This window comes from Anser anser (genome assembly GCF_964211835.1).
Source record: "Anser anser genome assembly, chromosome: 9".
Lineage (NCBI taxonomy): Eukaryota > Metazoa > Chordata > Aves > Anseriformes > Anatidae > Anser > Anser anser.
Genome location: NC_139729.1, coordinates 23,424,840 through 23,445,199, shown reverse-complemented (window position 1 = coordinate 23,445,199; position 20,360 = coordinate 23,424,840). Strand labels below are relative to the sequence as shown.

At 39.9% G+C, this 20,360-nt stretch overlaps 1 protein-coding gene across 1 annotated transcript in view; it reads left to right on the top strand.

Moving 5' to 3' along the window:
* The window catches only part of FNDC3B (fibronectin type III domain containing 3B), a 183,740-nt gene that overhangs the window by 149,391 nt on the left and 13,989 nt on the right, over positions 1-20,360 (top strand). Inside the window, exons 22-24 of the mRNA XM_083848894.1 lie at positions 333-613; positions 8,917-9,129; positions 19,597-19,763. Of these exons, the coding sequence (XP_083705020.1) occupies positions 333-613; positions 8,917-9,129; positions 19,597-19,763 (661 nt within the window). The remainder of the gene's footprint in view (positions 1-332; positions 614-8,916; positions 9,130-19,596; positions 19,764-20,360) is intronic.

Below are 20,360 nucleotides of genomic sequence, written 5' to 3'. Positions count from 1 at the left end.
TGTCACCTGTCACTGGCAGCACGATGACTGACATTTTCTCTTACTAAACAATTTTTGCTGCTGATGAAAAGATTACTATTAAGTTTGATTAAGTAGCTGTTAGGGAGAAGATAAGTATTCTCCAATTTATCTGAGTGACACTCCTGAGTAACAAAGGAAGATATTAATTAATAAGGTAGAGGGTATGAATCATCCTTTAGAGAACGAGCCAGTGATACATATCCTCTGAGGAATCCATGCAGTTGTTCCAGGCTGCACAGTTCATGATTAAAAACTTGATAGACGTTTGAAAGAGAATATTTATCCTATAAAAATGTTATTTTGCCACACAGGCTATTAACCAGGCAGGAGCTGGGCCCTACAGTGATCTGGTAACCTGCCGAATCCCCGCGTCTGTACCTGATGCAGTCTCCATCCTCTCCGTGCTGGAGGATGAGCACATGGATGCCTATCAGCTTTCACCCTCTGTGTGCCTTGTATTGAACTGGGAAGAACCATGCAATAATGGAGCTGAGATTACTTCGTACAACATCGACCTTGGTGACATCAGCATTCCCGTAGGAAATGTTACAAGTTACGTTATTCATGATTTGCTTCCAGAAACCTCATACCGGTGAGTACAATCTTTTTGATATGGTACAGAGCAATCAGGATGAGAGTACATGATTTATTTTACGTGAGAAATGTTTAGGGCACGTGGAGGGAGTAAAAAAAAAAAAAGAAGAAAGAAAACTAGTGAGCCTAGAAATCTGCAGTAATTCATTTATGGAACGAATTGCGGCATTTCAGTCTCAAATATTGTTTTTCCCTACCCTCCTTTTTCCTATTCCTCCTGCCCTTCTTTTTCTTATATTTTCAAGTTGCTCTGCTATGGTAAGACTACTCTGGTAGGTAAATAAATTCCAAAAATGGGAGATAACTAAAATTAGAATGCAACCTCTCTTTTTTTTTTCCAGACGCTTAGCAGTACTGTTACAAGAGTTTATTATTAAATATATTGATCCTTGCAAGGTGATAGCAATTTGTACACAGTGAACTTTTATTTATATAGCTATAACTATTTGTTATTACTAGTGTATGGAAATTAATTAAAAGATAATCTGAGTTTAAAACAATTTCCTGATAATGGTTCAGATTCTAATTTCTATGTGACAATGCAAAAATTTTATTAGTAGTTTAGTGTTCAGGCTTACGTGTTTTTTCCTTAATGCTAACTAAAATTAAAAGAAAAAATAAGAGGGTACCATGCAGGCAATGAACAGCAATATAACAGAAGATGTGACAAGGGAAATTCTATTTTAAGTACTGTTCTAATAAAATCTGAAATCTGATTGCACAGCTGTAAAATCAGATATGGCACAGAACTCCTACAGCATTTTTTTCTTTGTATTCGGGGTCAAAATCCTACAGATCTGGTAGAGTTTAAATAAAAATTTCAGTTCTCAAATTTTAACTTGAACCCTAAAAAAAAGTGAACTTCTTGTAGCAAATACTCAAATATGCACACTAGAAGTTATTTAAAGTAAGCAGCATACTTTCATTGCTTACAGTGCCTAGTACACTGTGTCCTGATTGTTGCCTACAATATTTAGGTTTTAAAACCATGTAGTAAAAAACAAAAATGTAGATTTATTTTTAAAATATATTTCTCTGACAATCTGAAAAAAAGTAAGGAGAAATAGGAATTTGTTGACTGAAAGCCCCTCAGTTCCAGATCACTTATAAATCCAGGAAGTGCAACTGCATTATTGCTGTCTGCAGTTGTTCAGTGGCTTGTAACTCTGTGACCCTTTCTGGCAAAGACAGTAGGGAAGTATAAGTTTTTTTCTTGTTTTCAGCTGTGTTTATTGCCAGCAAGAAGCCTCTTGTTCCCTCCTTGTGTTGTCCCCCATTTTGTGCCAGCGAGGTATTAGTGTATCGGTCCTGACTGGGAAAACTGATCTTGGTGTAAACTGTCCATGTTTGTTGTTTTTTTTTTTTACCTTGTGAACAGGTAGAGAGAAGGGAAGGGGTAAGAGAGAGATAGAAACATCTCTTCTAGCTTATATGTTGGCCTAAGCAAGTTTAAAGTGTTTGTGCAAACACAGCACCTGGGGAAACCTGCACAGCAGTCTGAGCCAATTCAGGTTGCTGTTGATGTTTCCAACCTGCCTCCACCTGCGTGTTCTCCCACTTCTCTCACTCCCTGCACTGGTGCTTATGTGATCTTACTTTAAGGCAGGCTCAACTTATTGAGGAATAGTCAAAAGTGTAATTCAACTGGTAAGAAGTTGAACGGTTTGTTTATTGACTGGCTACCCAGCTGTGGAGCTGCATCATCTTCGGGCAGTCCTGTACTACCTGGTGTCTCTTCATGTGGTCAGTCAAGAGTCAAAGCAGCTAAAGCAAAATGAGACCTTTGAGCAACATGGTCAAGGCAGCGAGAGCGGAGTATCTAAATTCTTCACAGAAGTCTTCATTCTTCAGTTCTTCAGTCTCTTTTCTTTAGCTGGTTCCTGGTTGAAATGATGGGCAGGACATTGCTCTGCTTTCTAATCCGGCTCCAGTTTTGTCCCTGAAGCTCAACGCAGAAGTGTTGTGCTGAGATCATGCTGGATTTCTTTTTTTTTCTTTGCATTCTCATTTCTTGAATTTGTTTTTAAAAAAACATATTTGTAGTCAGGGAGTCTGGTTGTCTCTGGTCCAAATGAAAAGGCTAAAGCTAAGCATGAGCATTAACTCTGCAACTGTTCTAAATATTGTTGTAAGACTAAGTTTCTGCCAAAAAAAAAAAAGTGTGAAGAGCACAAACCAGTAGATGACTAATAATATATGTAAGTAATATGAAAGTAATAATATATGAAAGCTCTCTTTTCTTCAATAAAACAAGAGGAAGAACTTCCCAACCCCCAAATCTCGTGTCTGCCAGGGAAGACAAATTAAGAAAGTTGAGTTGCACTTTATGCAGCACCATGTATAGTTTGAAGGGGTTTTGCTAATAAAAACATACGTCAGAGCATTTTTGCTATTGATCATTAACTCTTTCACTGGTATTTCTTCCTTAAGCCTATATGTACCTGTCTTTATCAGGGAACATCTGTGCCCTCAGAAGAGTATCCCTGAGAACACCATCCCTTTATACATGTCCTCTTCAGTCTTCTGAGCTGTTGTAGGCCCCGAGGACCACATCAGAAGAAGAAAGTTGTTAGTTTTGGTCAACGATCATGCGCGGCTTACTGTGAGCTGCTCCAAAGCAGAATTACTATTAAAAAAATGGAGTGAAACATGATGGCAAGAACATGAGAAACTGTTGTGCTTTATTAGAAAAGCAAAGGTGGAATATTTTTGAAAGGCAGACCCGGAAAGAGTTTTTGGTAGGGACGGCAGTCAGTTGCTCTTGGAGACTGGACACCATATATTTCCTTTCAGCATGTTTTAGGCTGTTTCTAAAAGGTGATCGGGTGGTTCTTCTTCTTGCCCTCCCTGATTTAATTAGGGTATTTCAGAACATCACTGATCTCATTCTCTAAATTTGTTCACCAACAGTTTTTCTTTTCCTGTCAACTTTGTTTAACTTAACCAGCTCTTCTCTCTCTCCAGTGTTTATTCCCTGCTGCGTTTAAAAGCAGTGAATGTGTTTTCTTCCAGGCTTTGTTTTTCCTAGACTAAACAAGCCAAACACTACTGGTTTTGAGACTAAGAAGTCTCTTGCCAAAGCTTCAGCAGAATTTGAAGCAAGTTAGCAAAGGGCTTAGATGCTTTAGTTGCGCTGGAATTCCTCTGTCAGTGTTTGTGTTTGTGGGAACCCTGAACTTGAAAGCAAATCTTGGTTATTTTGGATCCACCAAAGCCAAAATTGGAAAGGAGCGTTGTTTAGAATAGCAGTGTGATTCTAGCAGTATGTCTACGTGTGTCTGCCCCGTTGGGCTTGTTAGCTTTGGCCTGGCATTGCTCTGCTGCATCCAGCTTCGGAGTGGGGATGGCGGCCTGCAAACAACTTAAATGTGTGGCAGAGCAAGCTCAGGGCTCCTTGCGTAGGTGGCTCACAGCTGACAAGTTTGGTGGTTTCTCTGTCTTGGTAGCAAATCCATCCAACATGCCCCAAGAAGGTGCATCTCAAAAAATATTCGAGGCATGAGGAACCAGGGCGTGCCTCTGCTGTGCAGCTAACGGCCAGGACAGGGCTGATTTCAAGACAATTTCTCCAATGTCAGGCACCAGCCCTGCTTTTGCAAAAAGCAGATGCCTCACAAAAGCACTCTGTAAACATCACGGGTGGTGAGCAGGCCAGCTGCAGAAATATGTCTGCGAGTTCTGCAGTCTTTCTGTTTTATTGACATAGTCACAAAGCTCTGGGAGCTCTGATTATAGTGTAGTAATGCTTGGACTGGTTTTCTGTGAACTGATCTAACTAGAAGTGAGTAAATAAATATTCCACAATAAACAAGTATTTGACAGTAATAGAAAAATCAATTTTCTGTTACGCTCTGTTCCCAAGCTTTGCTCTACGCTTTCCGTGGTTAATTGTGCTGCTCTGCTGAGACACTTCACTGTGAAACTTCAGATTTTGTTAAGAATGCTTATTTTACTATAAAGTTACATAGTTTACAGAGACGTAGTAGCCTTATTCAATTTTAATAGCATCACTTACTTCTAATTTGGTTTAGGAATACATATTCCAGCCATTTTTAATTTCTGAATGGTATCAAGGGAAAGTTCTTCCAGGATGAAAAGAGAAGAATGCACGTGAATGCTCAAGTTAGCAATTTCTTAGTGGGTTAAAAAACAACATCTGTGTTCAGAGTAGAAAACTAAATCTTGCTCCATCTCCAGAAGAGTGCAGTCAGAGGGGATCTGTGGGGCTGGCTTGTTCTGGAGGCCGTGGAAGATTGCTGTTTTTTACATTCAGGCTGATGGTGCGGGTAGACCAAGCTGCATCTCGTCCCTTTTGAAGTCTGGGGCATTTTAACTCCTGCAGGTTTTCACACACATGTATTGCAACTGGTGGCATTCTGCTTATGGGAACTGGTGAATCAAACTCTTCACATGTCAGACTCTGTAAGATTAATTCAGAAATGATTTTTCAGCTTGCTGGAATACTACACAAAGGATTTTGTGACCAAACTGAAAATAGCATCCTGTTTAGTGTGTTTATTTTCCTGGGTCAAGAATCTTATAAGATATGACAATCTGTTAAAGGTCTTTTAATGGTTTCTAAATTTACTTAGTTTGATTTTTTTTTTTAACTGTTTAAAAGATGCAGTGGGAAAATGTGAGAATCAATATAAATATTTTGGGGCTGGGGCCTGCAGAGTTAGATACTATATTTTGTATATACTCTCAGTATACTCTTTACATTTTCAAAAAAATTGTTTTCAAATTGTGAGTGTCAGATTTTAAAACAGCCTTTCCAAGACACTATTTTGGGCACTTTAACTTAAGTTAAAGACAGAAATCTTTGCTGAAAAAGTTGAAGGAAATTGAGAAAGTGATTCTCAGAAATTCTACATGTTTATATACTAATTTCACGTAAAAATAAGGATGTTAATCAGAAATTGATTGTCCCAGTATCATTTATAGAAGCAGTAATTGGTTTCCACTTAACTGTGGAAGTTACCAAGCCCACAAGGGTTGTGTCACCCAGCAGGAGGAGCTCACAGTGACCCAGGTCGGGGCAGGGCCATGAGAAAAACCACCTGAGATGGAGCAAAGATGCTGTGGTAGACGTCACCTACCAAGTGCTCACCCTCCTCCTCCAGGTGATCCCCTTTTCTCCCATTCTTCCTTCTGCCCTTCCCTTTGGATGTTTTTGAAGCCTAATATCCACTGAAGAAATGCTGCTGTGCTTCAGAGGGAGGTGAGAGCTGGGTCCGGGCTAGATGAGAGCCTGGACTAGATCGCCATGTGCACAGAAAATCAAAACCTGTTTTTTGTGTGTCTGACAAAGCTCAGGATCTAGGAACAATAGTGGGAATTTACAAAGAATTGTATGCTGGCATAATCTACAGAAGCAGGCTGGCCACATCCAGCCATGGTAGAGGCAAATAAATGAGTTATTGCTTTCCCCATATCATCATTCATCAGGAAATATTTCTGTGTTTTAAGGCTTAAGAATTTTCATCAGTCTTACTGTACTCCTAGGTCAGAAGGGGTGGGTGGGTTGGTGCAAATGTGTGTGCATCAGGAACACCGCACAGCTGATGGAAACAACCACAAATGAGAGAAGAGGAAGAGCCAAATTTTTACCTTGTGCAAATACCTGGCACAGGGAGGACAAGTAAATGTAGATTTGTGTTTGTGTGCACATCATAAAAGCACAGGTCAGCCTGCGGGTAAGAAACGTGATGTGGTGTTTGAGAGATTCACTGCAATTGCTACGTGGTTTCAGGTGTGATAACTGCCATTTGGAAATGAGTTGGTTATGATGTTTGAGGACAGGTGAGGTGGAGGTTTAGACTCTGGATAATACAAAATAAAAAAGCTGTGTGCTCTGGAGCATGTTGCTGTAATCAGTCTACAAAAAAGTAATAGTGTTTTGTGCTGTTGATGTTTATGTGCATATGCTAACAGATGACTTGCCAGAATCCACTGAAAATGCAGGCAATTTTCACATTTTTTTACTGGAAAGACTATTAAATATTAATGTAATGATTTTTCAATCTCGAGCAAGCCAATAACATAATATGAAATAAGATCAATGTCTATATTTACTACGCTTCTTAAGATAGCATAGAAGCCTTTCGTTCTTTTTCCTTCAGCTGCCTGCATGCAGTTCAAGAGGAGGCTCCCACTAGACCTCTCTTCCTGCCATCCGCTGGTTTGGAGGAGGATGAAATGGGTACTGTGCAGTGTCATAAGTTGGTCAGGACGCGTTTCCTGAAGCTAAAAGGGGATTAGAAGGAAAATGCAGCTCAATGCTTCCCCTACTAAGGCAATCAAGTGATGCTTTGCCCCGGCTAGCTCAATAAGCAAAGGTTTAACCACACATTTACACAGGAGTGTGTAAACACTGTACATTCTTAGTGTAAAATTATTTCAGCTGCCTAATTAGCAGATAAGGCTCTATTCTTTTGCAATATGTTTATTAATCATTTAATCCTTTTTGGTTTTGAAATTGCAGAAAAGACGGGTGGTTTTTTTCCCTTTAATGCTACAGAACCTTTTTCAAACGGTACACCTAGAAACTTATTCTTCAAAACGGTTTTTCATATGTTATATATATGAATTTTAATCACTTAGCTATTTATTTTCACTGAAGTATGTATGCCAACAATAGATACTTGTATTTATCTTCTTTCTCTGAAACAGAGTTGTGATGGTATACAAGATTCTGCTCTTCTCCTTTCTTCCCCTACCACCTTCCCCAGGGAGTTTCTGGTTCTTGGTGGCTGATAGTTTTGAGAAGAAGCAACACTTCTTGCAGAGAGTCTTTTCCCATGAGAAAATTCAGGGCTGCTGTGCACAGAATTTCCAAAGTAAATGGCATCTATCCAGTGATCTAAACTTGACTGTACTGTCAAAAAAATAATTAGTCTGGCTCAGTCTGTTTTTTCTTATTCTTTCTTCAATTTAACAACCTTTTGAAACCTTTCAGGCTCATCTGTATCAATATTTCTATTTACATGGAATCTCATATCTAAGGTCCTCAAAGCTCTTTCCAAATGCATATTTCACATTTGTTTTGATGTTGCTGTTGATGTTACCATAGCACAAGACTACCGCTCTTCACTCGTTCCTATAACAGATTCTCATTGTGCAAATTATTAAGCTGAGGTACAGACATGCAAGAGAGAGTGACAAAACAGTACAAGCCAGGAGCCATTATGTTAAGAAAGAATGAACTTAGAAGACTGGCTCAATCTTAAGAATATTTCCAAATTAAAACTTGTGTGACTAGGTTGGTGGTCTATTTTTTTCTTCTCTTAATTTGCTCACATTGTTCAAGAGCTTTTGTGCATCTTGTCAGAGTAACTTGAGTCCAATTCTTAATGAATATAAAATGTTGGTCGCTAGATAAAGTTTCTACAGTTTGTGTAAGATTCTGAGAGCTGTCTCACCGTATTTTGGAAGCTATTCAGATATCTAACACAAGACCACCACCGTGTAGAGGGGTTGTGGATTTAACCTTCCAGGGTTAGCTGTTCCCAGTAGAATTTCACGTGCTTCAATAGCGTGCTTCAGGAAACGCTGCGCACGCTGAAATAACGCTGTTCTTTGCTCTTCAGAGGTGTTTAAAGGTTTCATGGCAGTTACACCCATGCTTTCGCTGAAATCTTTATTTCGAAGAACACGGATTAGTTCATGAACTTTGTTAGAAAAACACAAAACACTTTTGCATTTTATGTATTCATAGTTACACAGTTAATGTTTTCCAGGTCTCAGCTCTATCCGTGCCTCTGTCCTTTGCAGTAAGGATATTTAATCAGCAGTTCCCCATGTCATCTTGCATGACTACAAGGAAGATTCGTGTTTTAAGAACTCTCAGAGCGCGTACTTTGCAATCCCCTTGGCTAGATTCTTACTCACTGTTAGCAGTAATTCACTGTGCCAGTAGTACCATTGAGGAAACGTGACTGCTTGCAGTCTAAGATATTACTTCACCATCGCTCCAGACTGACAGGGTAATAAAATGTATTAGCTAGGCTCACATGTGGTTAAAAGGACTGCCATCAGCTTCTGAGATTGCTTAGCCAAATCTTTCTGCCTCTGCCTTACTGCATTTCTCAATATCTTCGCTGCTGCTCTTAATGCAAACAGGTTGATAATACTTGATGGCTTTACAGAGGCTTTCACCTTGCCAAAGCAAAGCAATAATAGCTGGGAGAGGGCACTGTATTGGTGATGGACCGGTGTGGGCCAGAAGGCTGTTTTGTTTCTTGAGACCTACACTTGTGAAAGCACTTTATTTAATATTCGCCTTTATCTTGTTCATTTTAGGATCAGGATCCAAGCTGTCAATGAAATTGGAGCTGGACCATTTAGCCACTTTATTAAAGCAAAAACTCGGCCATTACCACCCTTACCTCCTCGGTTAGAGTGTGCTGCAGCAGGTCCTCAGAGCCTGAAGCTGAAATGGGGAGACAGCAGTTCCAAGCTTCATGCTGCGGATGACATGGTCTATATCTTACAGATTGAAGACAGAAATAAGAGGTAAGAGATATGATTCTTCTTGTTGTGTTAATGGAAATGAATTCTGGCTCATCATAAGCACTTGTGAATCACAGTAAGAAAACTGTTTTCCTGATTCTTTCCTTCTTCAGATGTATACAGTCTGTTGTTTGAATAGGGATTCTGTGCCTGTATTCTAACAAAGCAAATTGCATAACTAAGTTATGCAATATGTGAATGTTGCCTAACAGTCTGATCTCTTCAATGAATAAATGCCATAGATGGTCCCTAATTTACCAAGAAACACTCTCAACTAGTATAATTAGGTAAAGTAACTGATGTATCAAGTAGATAATCCATAGGGATTCAGTACGAATCATAATTTTGTGTAAATTAGCATGATTCTTTCAATTTAAGTAGAGCTGTGCTGAGTTTATGCCAGCGGAAGGTCTGGCCCAAAAGCTCTAATTGTAAGCAATAAAACCACCATGAATAACGCCTAAATACCTCCCAGTGTTTCAACTGTACTGATGTAGAGAGGGTACATGCTCCCCTGTATTAATACTGAGAGGTGTCCAATGAATATAAATGCCCATTTGAAAGTCTGGCTGGTAAAACAGTTTCTAAAGAGTGCAGTGATGCTTGGCAGGAGCCCATCACCTGCAGCAGCATGTGATCAAGCCAGCTGTAAAGAAACATCCAGCAGGCTTCTTTTGTTTGCTTTCATGTAGCACTGCAGGTAGGAGGGTAAAGAACTGCAAATTGTTTTGAACCTGTTTTTATGTTGGAGAAAGAAGTTTCCTTGTAAGAATAAAATGCATTGCTACCTGGCAGCAAAGAACCAAAGCTTTTTCTAGCATCACCATTTGGTTTTGCACAAACTTTCTACTGCAAATGGTCTCTGAAGAGCTGTTAATTAGGAGGAATTGCTGCTCCTTCCACTTGCTACTCTGCTACATCTTCCATGCTTTACATTTGAGTTACAGTCCACGTGAGCTCCCAGAAATGCAGAGAAACTACTCACCTACGCTGATTACTTGAATGGAGCCCTTGCATGCAGTGGTTGTCCTTTGTGGCTGGGTTTGTAGCAATCTCTGTGATTAGTATCTGAAATGAGCCGTAGCCCCGAGCCCTCAGGCTGATGCAGTGCGTGCCAGCGTGGGCACAGCACGTGAGTGGGATCGGTGTGCTGTTCTCTCTGAGAGGTGCTGTGTTTGAGAACATCTGGGGCTGGCAGGTCTTGGCAATATGGTCTATTTATTTGTTCCCTGTCTGACTGTCCCTTTTTCCTCCCCATTTGTGTGCTTCTGTTCCTGAAAGGATACAGCAGCAAAGTTTTGTACATTCAGGAGGGCTATCAGTCCTAAAGAACAGAAGATGACAGCCCACACGTGAATTGGTAAAAACATTAGTTAGTTACAGAGGCAGGAGTCCTCTCAGATCATTCCCCTACAAATAAACCCCGTGAAGGGTTACTCACTCATGTGTATGCCTGTGAAAAACACTGGGATACAGTCCTTCGAGCATCACTGGCATTTCTAATTGTGCAGTGCTGTAACGGGCTAATCCAGGTAAACTACGGATGCCTAATGGAATAGTATAATGCTAGTCTTTAGTTTAAAAAAGAAAGAAAGAAAAAAAGAATAAGTGATCTAGAATAAAGAGGATGATTTGGAACCTTCTGTGGCTTGAAAGGGTTGTTGGAAGGTGCCACGGTGTCCCATCTGCTCAGAGAACAGACAGCACCCGACTCTGGGCAAGACATGGGTAACTCAAAATCATTGAGCCAGAGGGTTAGCCTTTGTATTATCCTTCTTTCCAAAGTTGTTGTTACTATCTTCTCTAAGACATCAGAAATTACTTTTATCTGCTTTATATTGAAATCCCTCAAGTCAGTATTACAATTTCCCCTTCTTCGGTGAATCTGAGCACACAGTTTGTGTATTGTAGCTTTCCTTGCTGATGAGGTTTGAAATATGAGTTAATTTTGAAGAGACATTGAAGCATTTTCACAAACAGAAATGCAAAGGTGAGCAAATTCTTTTTAAAAACAAAAATCAATGGTAAGTCAAATCTGACCCTGATGGTTCTATTAGGCTTTTCATAAAGATTGGGTTTGGGCTTTCTGCAGTGATAGTCAGCCAGTGCTCTTGAGTGTGTCTTGGTCATTAAGAATTGTTTTTAACTTTTCCGTGCTGTAATGAGGTATAACGGGCTGGTTGTTGCAGACTAAATGTTTCATTGATTGCAAGACCCGTGGAACAAAATACTTGGAAATCTCCTGACACTGATTAATATAGGGGCTTGGAAAGGTGTGCACATCAGAAATGTACCTGCTTTCTCTCTCATTTGCTCTTTGGTGTGTGACATTTAGGGAGATCAAATTAGCATCTCTTGTCCTTTCAATTATGTGTAGCATTAAGTGGAAATGAAGAAAAATCTGTTTCTAGAAAGCACAATACATGGGAACGTTAGTTGAAGGAGGTTGACCTTTATGTAAAGAGGACGATAAAATTTCTTTCTTTTTAAAATAAACTTTCAGTTGTGACTTCATTTCCTAACTTTAGTAATGTCAAGAAAATCATGTTAATCAAGTTGCACTGTTTTCCAGAATACTGTGGATTTTTCTTTTCTAGGTGAAACAAATGAATCTAATTATAGTAATTGTTCTGATATTTTTTTTCCTGTACTCATAATTAGTCTTTAGTTGTTCCTACAACTAATTATACCCCTTAGTGTCTTAAAATGCTTACAATGTCTAGTCTGAAAGAGAGAAATAGCAAGTACATTATTTGTGGGTCATTCATCAGTTACTTGTGTTTCTTTTAGATAAATATACATTGTAATTTAGGTGAATTCTGTGATTTTTATGTGTATACAGACAAATAAAAATATGTATAATTATATTTTAAGGGAATCATTGGGATAGTGGAATGAGAAGCATCTTAGATATTCTTTAAAAATATCAACGAAGGATTGTTGACCATTCTTAGTCTGCTTTTGTAAGTGGATTGTAAGGTTGTGTTTGCTGACATTCTAAACTGTAAGTGCTTTTGTTCTGTTTATTTGCTGAATAAATGAGTTATGACCCTATATCACTGGGTAAACAGTAGTAGCAGCATTTCCCTTTCATAGCATATGAAAGATTGTTTATGTATATATTAAACTATTTTAAAATACTTTGTTAAACCGCAGGTATTTTTCATTTAGGGAGATGCAATTCTTGGAAAAAAAAAAGGGGGGGAAAGAAATCAAAAGAAAATTAGATCCAAAAATAGGACCTGCCTAATGACTATAAATTTTAATTGGCACACGCTGGTTTTCTGGTAACTGTCTTTCTTGGTAGGAGTATTCAAATATGAATATCCCAAAGGCCACAGGCACACACAGATGTACTCCTGGAAAATTCTAGCTGCAAGGAATACAGGAATAAAAATTGCAAACAAATGATATAATCCCTTGAATTGATTTCCTTCTTCTTGCATAGTTTTACCTTAACTTGAATACAGGGTGAACTGTTCCTGAGCATACCAGTTTCTTTCTGGGGTGGTCGTTCGTCATCTATGTACAGCTGCAGGGTCTTGCCTTAAGGTTGCCAGCGACTTTGACTTCAACAAAAGACTAATGACTCAATGCCTTAATTTATATGGAGGTCAAATCCTGTGTTGTTAAATTATTTGGAGCTTACCAATTAACTTCAGCAGGCCAGGTGTTTTTCACAGTGTGTTTTATTATGAAGCTGCACCTTGCCTACCTGAACGTCCTGACAAAAATGAAGCAGTAAGATTTGCAAAGCAGTAATAACGTAATAGCAGTCTGAAACGTGAATTGGTCGGCAGAGATCTACTGCAGCTCTTCATTCCACCTAAGCAGACAGTAGATCGATAATCCCAGTTAGAGGAGCACTGCCTCACCCCGACCCTTTTACAGAGTCATTTTGGAAGGCTGTTCGGTTTATTTCATAAGGCATCACCCCTCATGCTCCTTGACCAGGAGCGCTGCTGATAAGAGCATTAATTTGCTGCTGCTGAACTGCGTTCTCTTCTGTTTTGGTTTTAGCTTTATTAAGGCTGTTCTTATTTGTATCTGCTGTTAATTTTTAACACATTGCCACTGCAAACCATGGTATTGGTAGCTGCTTAGTAATCTAGTCCTTCTTTGCCAGGGCATTGGATGCTCTTCGTAACTCTTCCCAAATCTTTCATTCAGATGCTGTTAATTCACACTAAGTTGTGCTCAGTATTCTCCGTTCTGTCTGTTCATTGACCTCTGATGTGGCTGCACGCAAGAACTACATTGGGCACTTTGCCGATCTATCTTCCACTCCTCCTGGAAGTGCTCAGAAGCTGCTGAGATTTTACTATGTGTTTTCTATGTGTTTACTGTGTATTTTCCCCGGGAATCACTCAGAATCAAAAATTTATTCTCAGTCTCTCTCATTCTTGAAGCTGATTTTCAGTGTGTGTGGTTGTCTTTCTTCTTTGTGATATGCCTCATCTACCACCCGGGTAAACAGCAGAATTTATGTAGTCTATGTGCAGTTTTTCTTTGCCAACGTCCCAGAAGTCTAAATGATTGCACAAGGTTGCAGTCTGAAAGGGGACAAAAGGGAAGCAACCCGAAGCATGGGCAGCTTTCTTCTCTCTGGTGATCCATCAGGACGAGTGCAATCCTAAAGCCATGATACGGCAAAGCGGGGTGGGTGGGAAGGTGGCTGATGCTTTGATTCAGTCTTCTGTGGTCACAAGCTACAAATCCAAGCTGTCCTCAGCAGTATGAACGTCAAGGGGAGGATGGTAATTGATCCTTCAGAAATTAATTTTTATTGCTAGCTGGGAGCTTCTGTATGTTGAGGCATCTCCATTTTCAGTAAGTCCAGAAACGTGACGTGTGACTATCTGTGGTAAATAAGGATTGCATGCTCAAATTCAGCAGCAGATGAAAGGATGATCTAGTAGAAGCAAGCTAAAAATCAATTTTGGCTGCAAGTGCTCCTTGTCTCGCCTGTGGATGTGCTAGATAATTAAGCAAAGAAAACAAACTCTTTTCATTTAACTGTTAGTACTTCTTTTCCTGCCTCTTTCCTCTCTCCACTTAGTTTTGAATTTCTAAGTACAAGGAAAAAAACATGGTCTCCTTCAGTGGGTCATGTTGTTGTTACGCCTGTAAACAGAAATTCTGTTGCTGGTGTAGGGAGGAGGTTGGTTTCTAAACATGCTGTGAGCAAGCATACAGCATATGCTTCCCAGAAGGTATCTTCTAGAAAACAGATCTCTGGCTCAGAGGGGCCAAAGTGTCCCATCTGTTTGGTCTATGCCTCGAATTAGGGCAGGAAGTCAGGGTCGGAGGAGGTTACTGAACAGAAAACTCTTTGGGAACCTATTCCCATGAGTTTACTTTCCCTCAGCACCTACCTGCAAGTGGAGATGCCAAGGAGAGGCTTGGGAAGGGGCCCCGAAGCCGGCGTGCTGCCAGCAGCACGGCAAGCCTGGGTCAGCCTGGTACTGGTCACAGGAGCACCGAGGGATGGGGATGCTGCGGATGCCGAGCTTTTCTCTTTGAGCTGAAGGCCTTGAGATGAAGCAGGAATGGAAAAATTGTGTGTTGCATCTGAACAGAGGCCCACTCTAGACTTAAGATGCTTACGGCTGGGGAAGGGCAGGTTTGTCATGTTGTGAGAGGTATTAATTCATCGTGCTTTCTACTTAGTTCCGGACTCTAGGGCCCCTCTACCGTCTAGCTTGAAAAAATCTGATGGTACCTCTGTTTTCACCTCCACCGAGATGGTTCTCGCCATTTCCCTTGCAGTACGCCAACCCCATTCCCGTGACACCTAGGTGTAGCGGAGATGTGTGACACTCGCTGGCATCGACGGGAGAAACTTCACCGTGAAGCTGAGAGGTGCAAAACTCTCTGATCAGCCCTGGGGTGACTGGGCTGCAGGCAAATTTCCCCAGGCAGAGCATGATAAGGGGAACCTTTGCCTTGCATCGGAGGTAGGGCCGTACCGGAGATAGGATCTGCCCCTGCGAACGAGGGGCAGGTGCGGGCGCTGCAGAGGGGCTGAGCCCCACAGCGGGGCTGCCCGGCCTTGTTCTGCTCGAGCACTTCGGAGAACTGAATGTTCCCTGTCTCAGGGGGTGAATTAGATGTTTTTGTTTTGAAGCTTTGCTTTGCTGGGTGCGACTGCGTAGTGTAGGGAACCGCTGGTGGGGAAAGAAAATCGCTTAAAGCAGTGAGTGTTTGATAATGTTCTTTAGAGAAAATAAGAGGAACAGTCTAAAAAAAAGTAGGTGGGGACTATAATTGTGCAGATAACTGGGACATTGCAATAATAACATTAAAAGAGCTGTTGGTTTGTGAAATTCATGTACTTAGCTTTCTAATTGTGCAGTTGCCCGTGTATGCTGAACAGAAGCCTCGGGTCACCAGGTCAGCCCTGTGGTGTATTAATGACCGCGATCCAGCCAAAACTGTGGCAGATGACCACGTTTTTCTGGGAGGCAGTAAGAGAACCATTCAGGTGGCTATTACAGCCCTTGTGCTTGGCTCAAGATTGCTGTCTTATTTAGTACTGTACATTAGATTTTCTTTCAAATGAAATTGTTGCAAAGACAATTGTGTTACTAAAATGTAAACAAAGCCAGAGACTTTGAAAGGGAACCTGCTGATTAAAATGTGCTGAGTGATAATGAATGAAGGTAGAGCAAGTATATTCATAATCCTCTGCTTGACTGGAAGTGACTGAAGTGGAGGAAACAAAATAGCTCAAGCGTAAAACATTTCCAAGAAGATCTTCGCGGTGAATAAAAAGGTATTGATGAAAAACCAGCAGCAGTGGTGTCTCCCAAACAATCATTCTAGGACATTGTGTTCTGTCTTTTCCTCTCTGTGTAAGTAAATGAATAATCCGTGACTGACATGAGAATGTCTGGGGAAGAGAGAATTCAGATCACTCAAGTGAGATGAGGGGGAAGAATTCTCTGGGGAGAGTCTTTTTCCCTCGAGAAAGTTGCTTTCTTCTCAGTTTGTGCTGTTACTTACGTGGAGAGGAGAGGTGAGGCAATACTGCATCACGTTAAATCCTGATACTGCAGGTTAGCTTCTGGATGATGCAAATTTAAAATAAATAAAATTACTGTATCGAGGATACAGTTAGCCTGCAGAGGTAGTCTTTTCTCAAAGACAAAATATCAGATAAGGAATGCAGCCTAATATCTTTCAAATTTGGCTAGGCAAACCTTTTAGAATCGAACATCTCTTGGTGTTTATTAGCATACTGTGGGGGTTTACATGAACGGTCCAGGCAGGTAGGGATTAGAGAATGAACACGGCTGGGATGCACTCGAGCATGTTTTGTGTTTTGGTTTTGTTCCTCTTAAAAGGGGAGTGCGTTAAAGAAATAAGCGCGAAAGTATAAACATACTTCTGTAAGCGTGTTCCTATATAGGAACAAGAACACTTTTGGCTTGTTTAAATCACTTGTGTACCCATACTATCCTTACATTTTTACGTATACAACTGATTTAACATAACATTGGACCTGCTAGGGAACTAATTGAGTACAAGACTATGCTATTTACAGAGATCTTTAACTTCTCTCAGTTCTCGAATCCAGTTCACCTTTCAGCTTATCAGTATATAAGACATGAAGATAAGCTCAAAGCTAGCTTATTCTTAAGAGAAGGTGTGGAACAGGGCTTGGATGAAGCATAGTGAACAATGTCAGACTTCCCAAAAAGGCAAAGGTATATAGAGCTCACCTTTAAATGTCCTTTTAAAATCGCCTTTAGATTTAGAAAAAATCAATTTGCAATAATATGAACAAATTGTCGTATTTAGACAATTTTTAATGTGTACAGACATCGCGGTAGTGATAAGCAATCATACTGAGTAATTCAACTTTAAGATCATTGCAGTCCTTTTGCAGAAAATTTGGAAGACTGAAAAAAGATCAGAGGATATATTGCTTCAATTCTATAGCCGTTTACGTCAAATGGGAAATATACTATTTTTAAACGTAACAGAAATAACTCTGAAGTACAGAGTACCTGCTTTGCTCATGAGAAAAATACTACAATGTTATAAAAATAATCACTGGTGTATTGAAGCTAAAATGTTTCATCTGTATTATGTTTCTTACATCACTGTTTGGATTCTTCAAGGATAATTACAAAGCATCATTGTCATAGTAAAGCCTAACAGCAATTAAGGTTGATTGACTTACTAGTCAGCCTTTCTTCTTCCAAAATTGGAAGCCATCTTTCTTCAAAGGTGGTTGAATCTCAGAAGTTTGAGTGTGCTTTCATTACGGTCCTGTGTATTGAATGTGGATGCAAGCTTTTCCGAAATGCTTTTTGCTTTCATTACAGATATTTCTTCAGATAAAGATACGGAAGTAGAAAGGGGTAGAGATGGAAACGGGATGGGAATATTATTCCAATTCCCAAATGATGGGAGGAGCAGGAGTGCTTTGCCAGATCACTTCGTCAGTGTTATGAAACTTTGCTCGTGTTTGAAAGGCAAAACTGTAACTTGAGAACTAGCATTGCTTGGTATTTGCACTATAAATATGTCTTAAAAGTGCGCTATAAGCCCAAACTGGGGTAAGAGTGTGCAGAACCATTAGCTGGTAAGGTATATTTATCCTTGCACGTTTACCTAGCTGCACATAGAGAAAGAGCATTATTCTATAACACCACGTTGCTTCTTTTTTACTGTCTGTAGCCCATGGGTAAGAGCCTCTGTGCACTCCTACAAATACTGCAGTGGCTTCTCAGCCAACCTGAGGTGCAAAACGTGGAGTGGAAGAGAGAGACAGTCACCTTGTTGTTTTTTCAGTCTTCTGGCCTAAAGAAGTGGTTTGTTCATCAGGCTGTGAACCCCTAGTAATCTTACCCCTTCACACCAAGTCTGTTGCAGCCTTTTGAACCTTGCCATTGCTGCCTATGTGAGCTTCAGAAATGTGAGATAGCAAGCATAAAGTACTTAAAACTACACGAGCATAAGTTTGAGAAAAGTTTGCCTTTGGAAATCAGCTTTAAAATCTGCTCCTAAAAACTTATGGGCATAGGTCTTTGATTTCTAATCAAGGCGAGGGGCTTGCTAAGACTCTCTATGGGTAGTTAGTCGCATTAGTCCTCAAAGCACATTTTCAGCAATTTAAATTACCTGAACATTTCTTTTTATTACAGATGATTCTTGATCTTTGTTTGTACTTCCTTGGGTTTCAATCATAATGTAATATGAATTGATTTCTGTCCCCGAGAGCTAATGACAGACCCAGTTTCTTTGAAATGCTCAAATTGGTTGTACAGTGTATCTCATGCAAAGCCAAAGTGATCAGGACTTATTACCCAAGACAAAGCTAGTACCTAGATAGGGAGGTCACAAGCAAATCACTTTGTTGGCTTCCTGGTGATTTCAAATCAGCTGAAATAGTTAAGGTACTTGAATAAGTGTACTAAATCATCAAAATACTGTGTGATTCTGCGTGGTGAATGTTCTCCAGATTCAGAACTGTCGCAAGTAAGACTGTTCCCCGGTGGAGGCTAAGTGGTTTGATGCAAGATGCTGAGGGCTTCCTTTTTATTTACCCTCATCCCCATTCTGCTCAGCACCTGCAGGGTCAGGATCTCGGTTAGAAATTGCTGGCTAACCTATGACTATTACTGAAAAGCATTTATCTGAGCAGAGCAATTGAAAATAGAAGTCAGAGTCTCTAGCAACCAGTACTTTTTTTTTCTTTAAGATTGATTTTTTTTTTCTGCATTGTATTGTTGGACATGATTATATGTGTTGAGGTTTAGTCTTGTCAATGGAAGTACTTTGGAAGTCACTTCCTTAGTGTCATGTCTCTTTCTTCTTCTCAGCCTGCTCTCAAGCAGGCCTGTCATTGCAGGTGTCCCCCGCAGCTCCAGAATTGACATCCTTTTTCCATCCTACATATCCGCCTCTCAGTTATCATGCTTTCCCTCTTTCTTTTCATTCATATTCCACAATGTATTAAATATTAAATGCAATCCTTATGCCCTGATTTACATAGCGGCTCTGACTTAAGATGGCATAGATAAGTGCACGATCTCGTCTGTGGGTCTTAGTGTGTGAATAAGGTCCAAATCAAGCAATAAAAGCTTCAAAGAATTAATCTTGCTTTAAACATGTTTAAACGAGCATCGCACTCAGTGCATTGTATCAGAGCACAAGTTGAATCCATTTTGATTACTGCATGGTAGGAAATGTGTTGACAGAAGTATTTCCAGATACTTAACTTGCAAAAATGATTACATGAATTATTATTTGCAAAAGGGGCAATGAAATTGTTCTGATTTGCCTGATTCAATAATCATCGTGTGCTAGTAGCAAACCATTTTTAAACTTGCATTTAACAGCTTTGCAAAGCATGTTCTGTCAGTTTTCACATGTATGCGTTGAGCTGATAGATGTAATAGACTGAAACGTTAGTGCCGCTCCAATGTAATTATGTATTCTAATTTTCATTCTTTTCAGGTTTATTCCAATTTATAGGGGACCAAGTCATACATACAAGATTCAAAGGCTGACAGAATCCACTTGTTACTCGTTTAGAATACAGGCTGTCAATGATGCTGGGGAGGGACCTTTCTCAGAAATAGTTACCTTCTGCACAACTAAGTCAGTCCCACCTGCAATCAAAGGTATGTAATATTTTTTACATATACCTAGGTAACGTGTAATTACTTAAGTAATTGATAAATGCAATCACTTTGTAAATGTTAACATAAGTATGCAATAACACAAAAATTGGTGCATGCTGCTTCTGTGTATCTGTGAATAGTGAAGTTACATGATGGAGGGAAGCTAAATTATCACAAAAAAGTTCATATAATCAGTGTTAGCGTTATGCCTACCAGCGTTGTTATACAGGCACAGTTAAAATGCTGCTACTAACAATAATGTTTTCCAGGGGATTGCTCTTAATTACGGGAACACTTCCATCAGGAATATAACAGCTGCACTATATACGTGTACATACCAACTCAAGTGTTAAAGTTGCACACTGGTTTAAGTTGTGTGGGTAACGTTCAGCAGAGCATTTCAGAGTTTATTTTTCCTTTAATTTAGAAAATTAGTAACAAAGTCACATACATAAAACATTTGATTCATTATCTCTCTTAGCATGCGTTCCACTAGAAGAACAAAAGGCCTAATTAAATAAAGTTGTATTATGATACATCTTTTCCTTTGTGTGAATTCTGCCTTAAGTAATTCTGCTCCTTCTTCCAAGAACTATT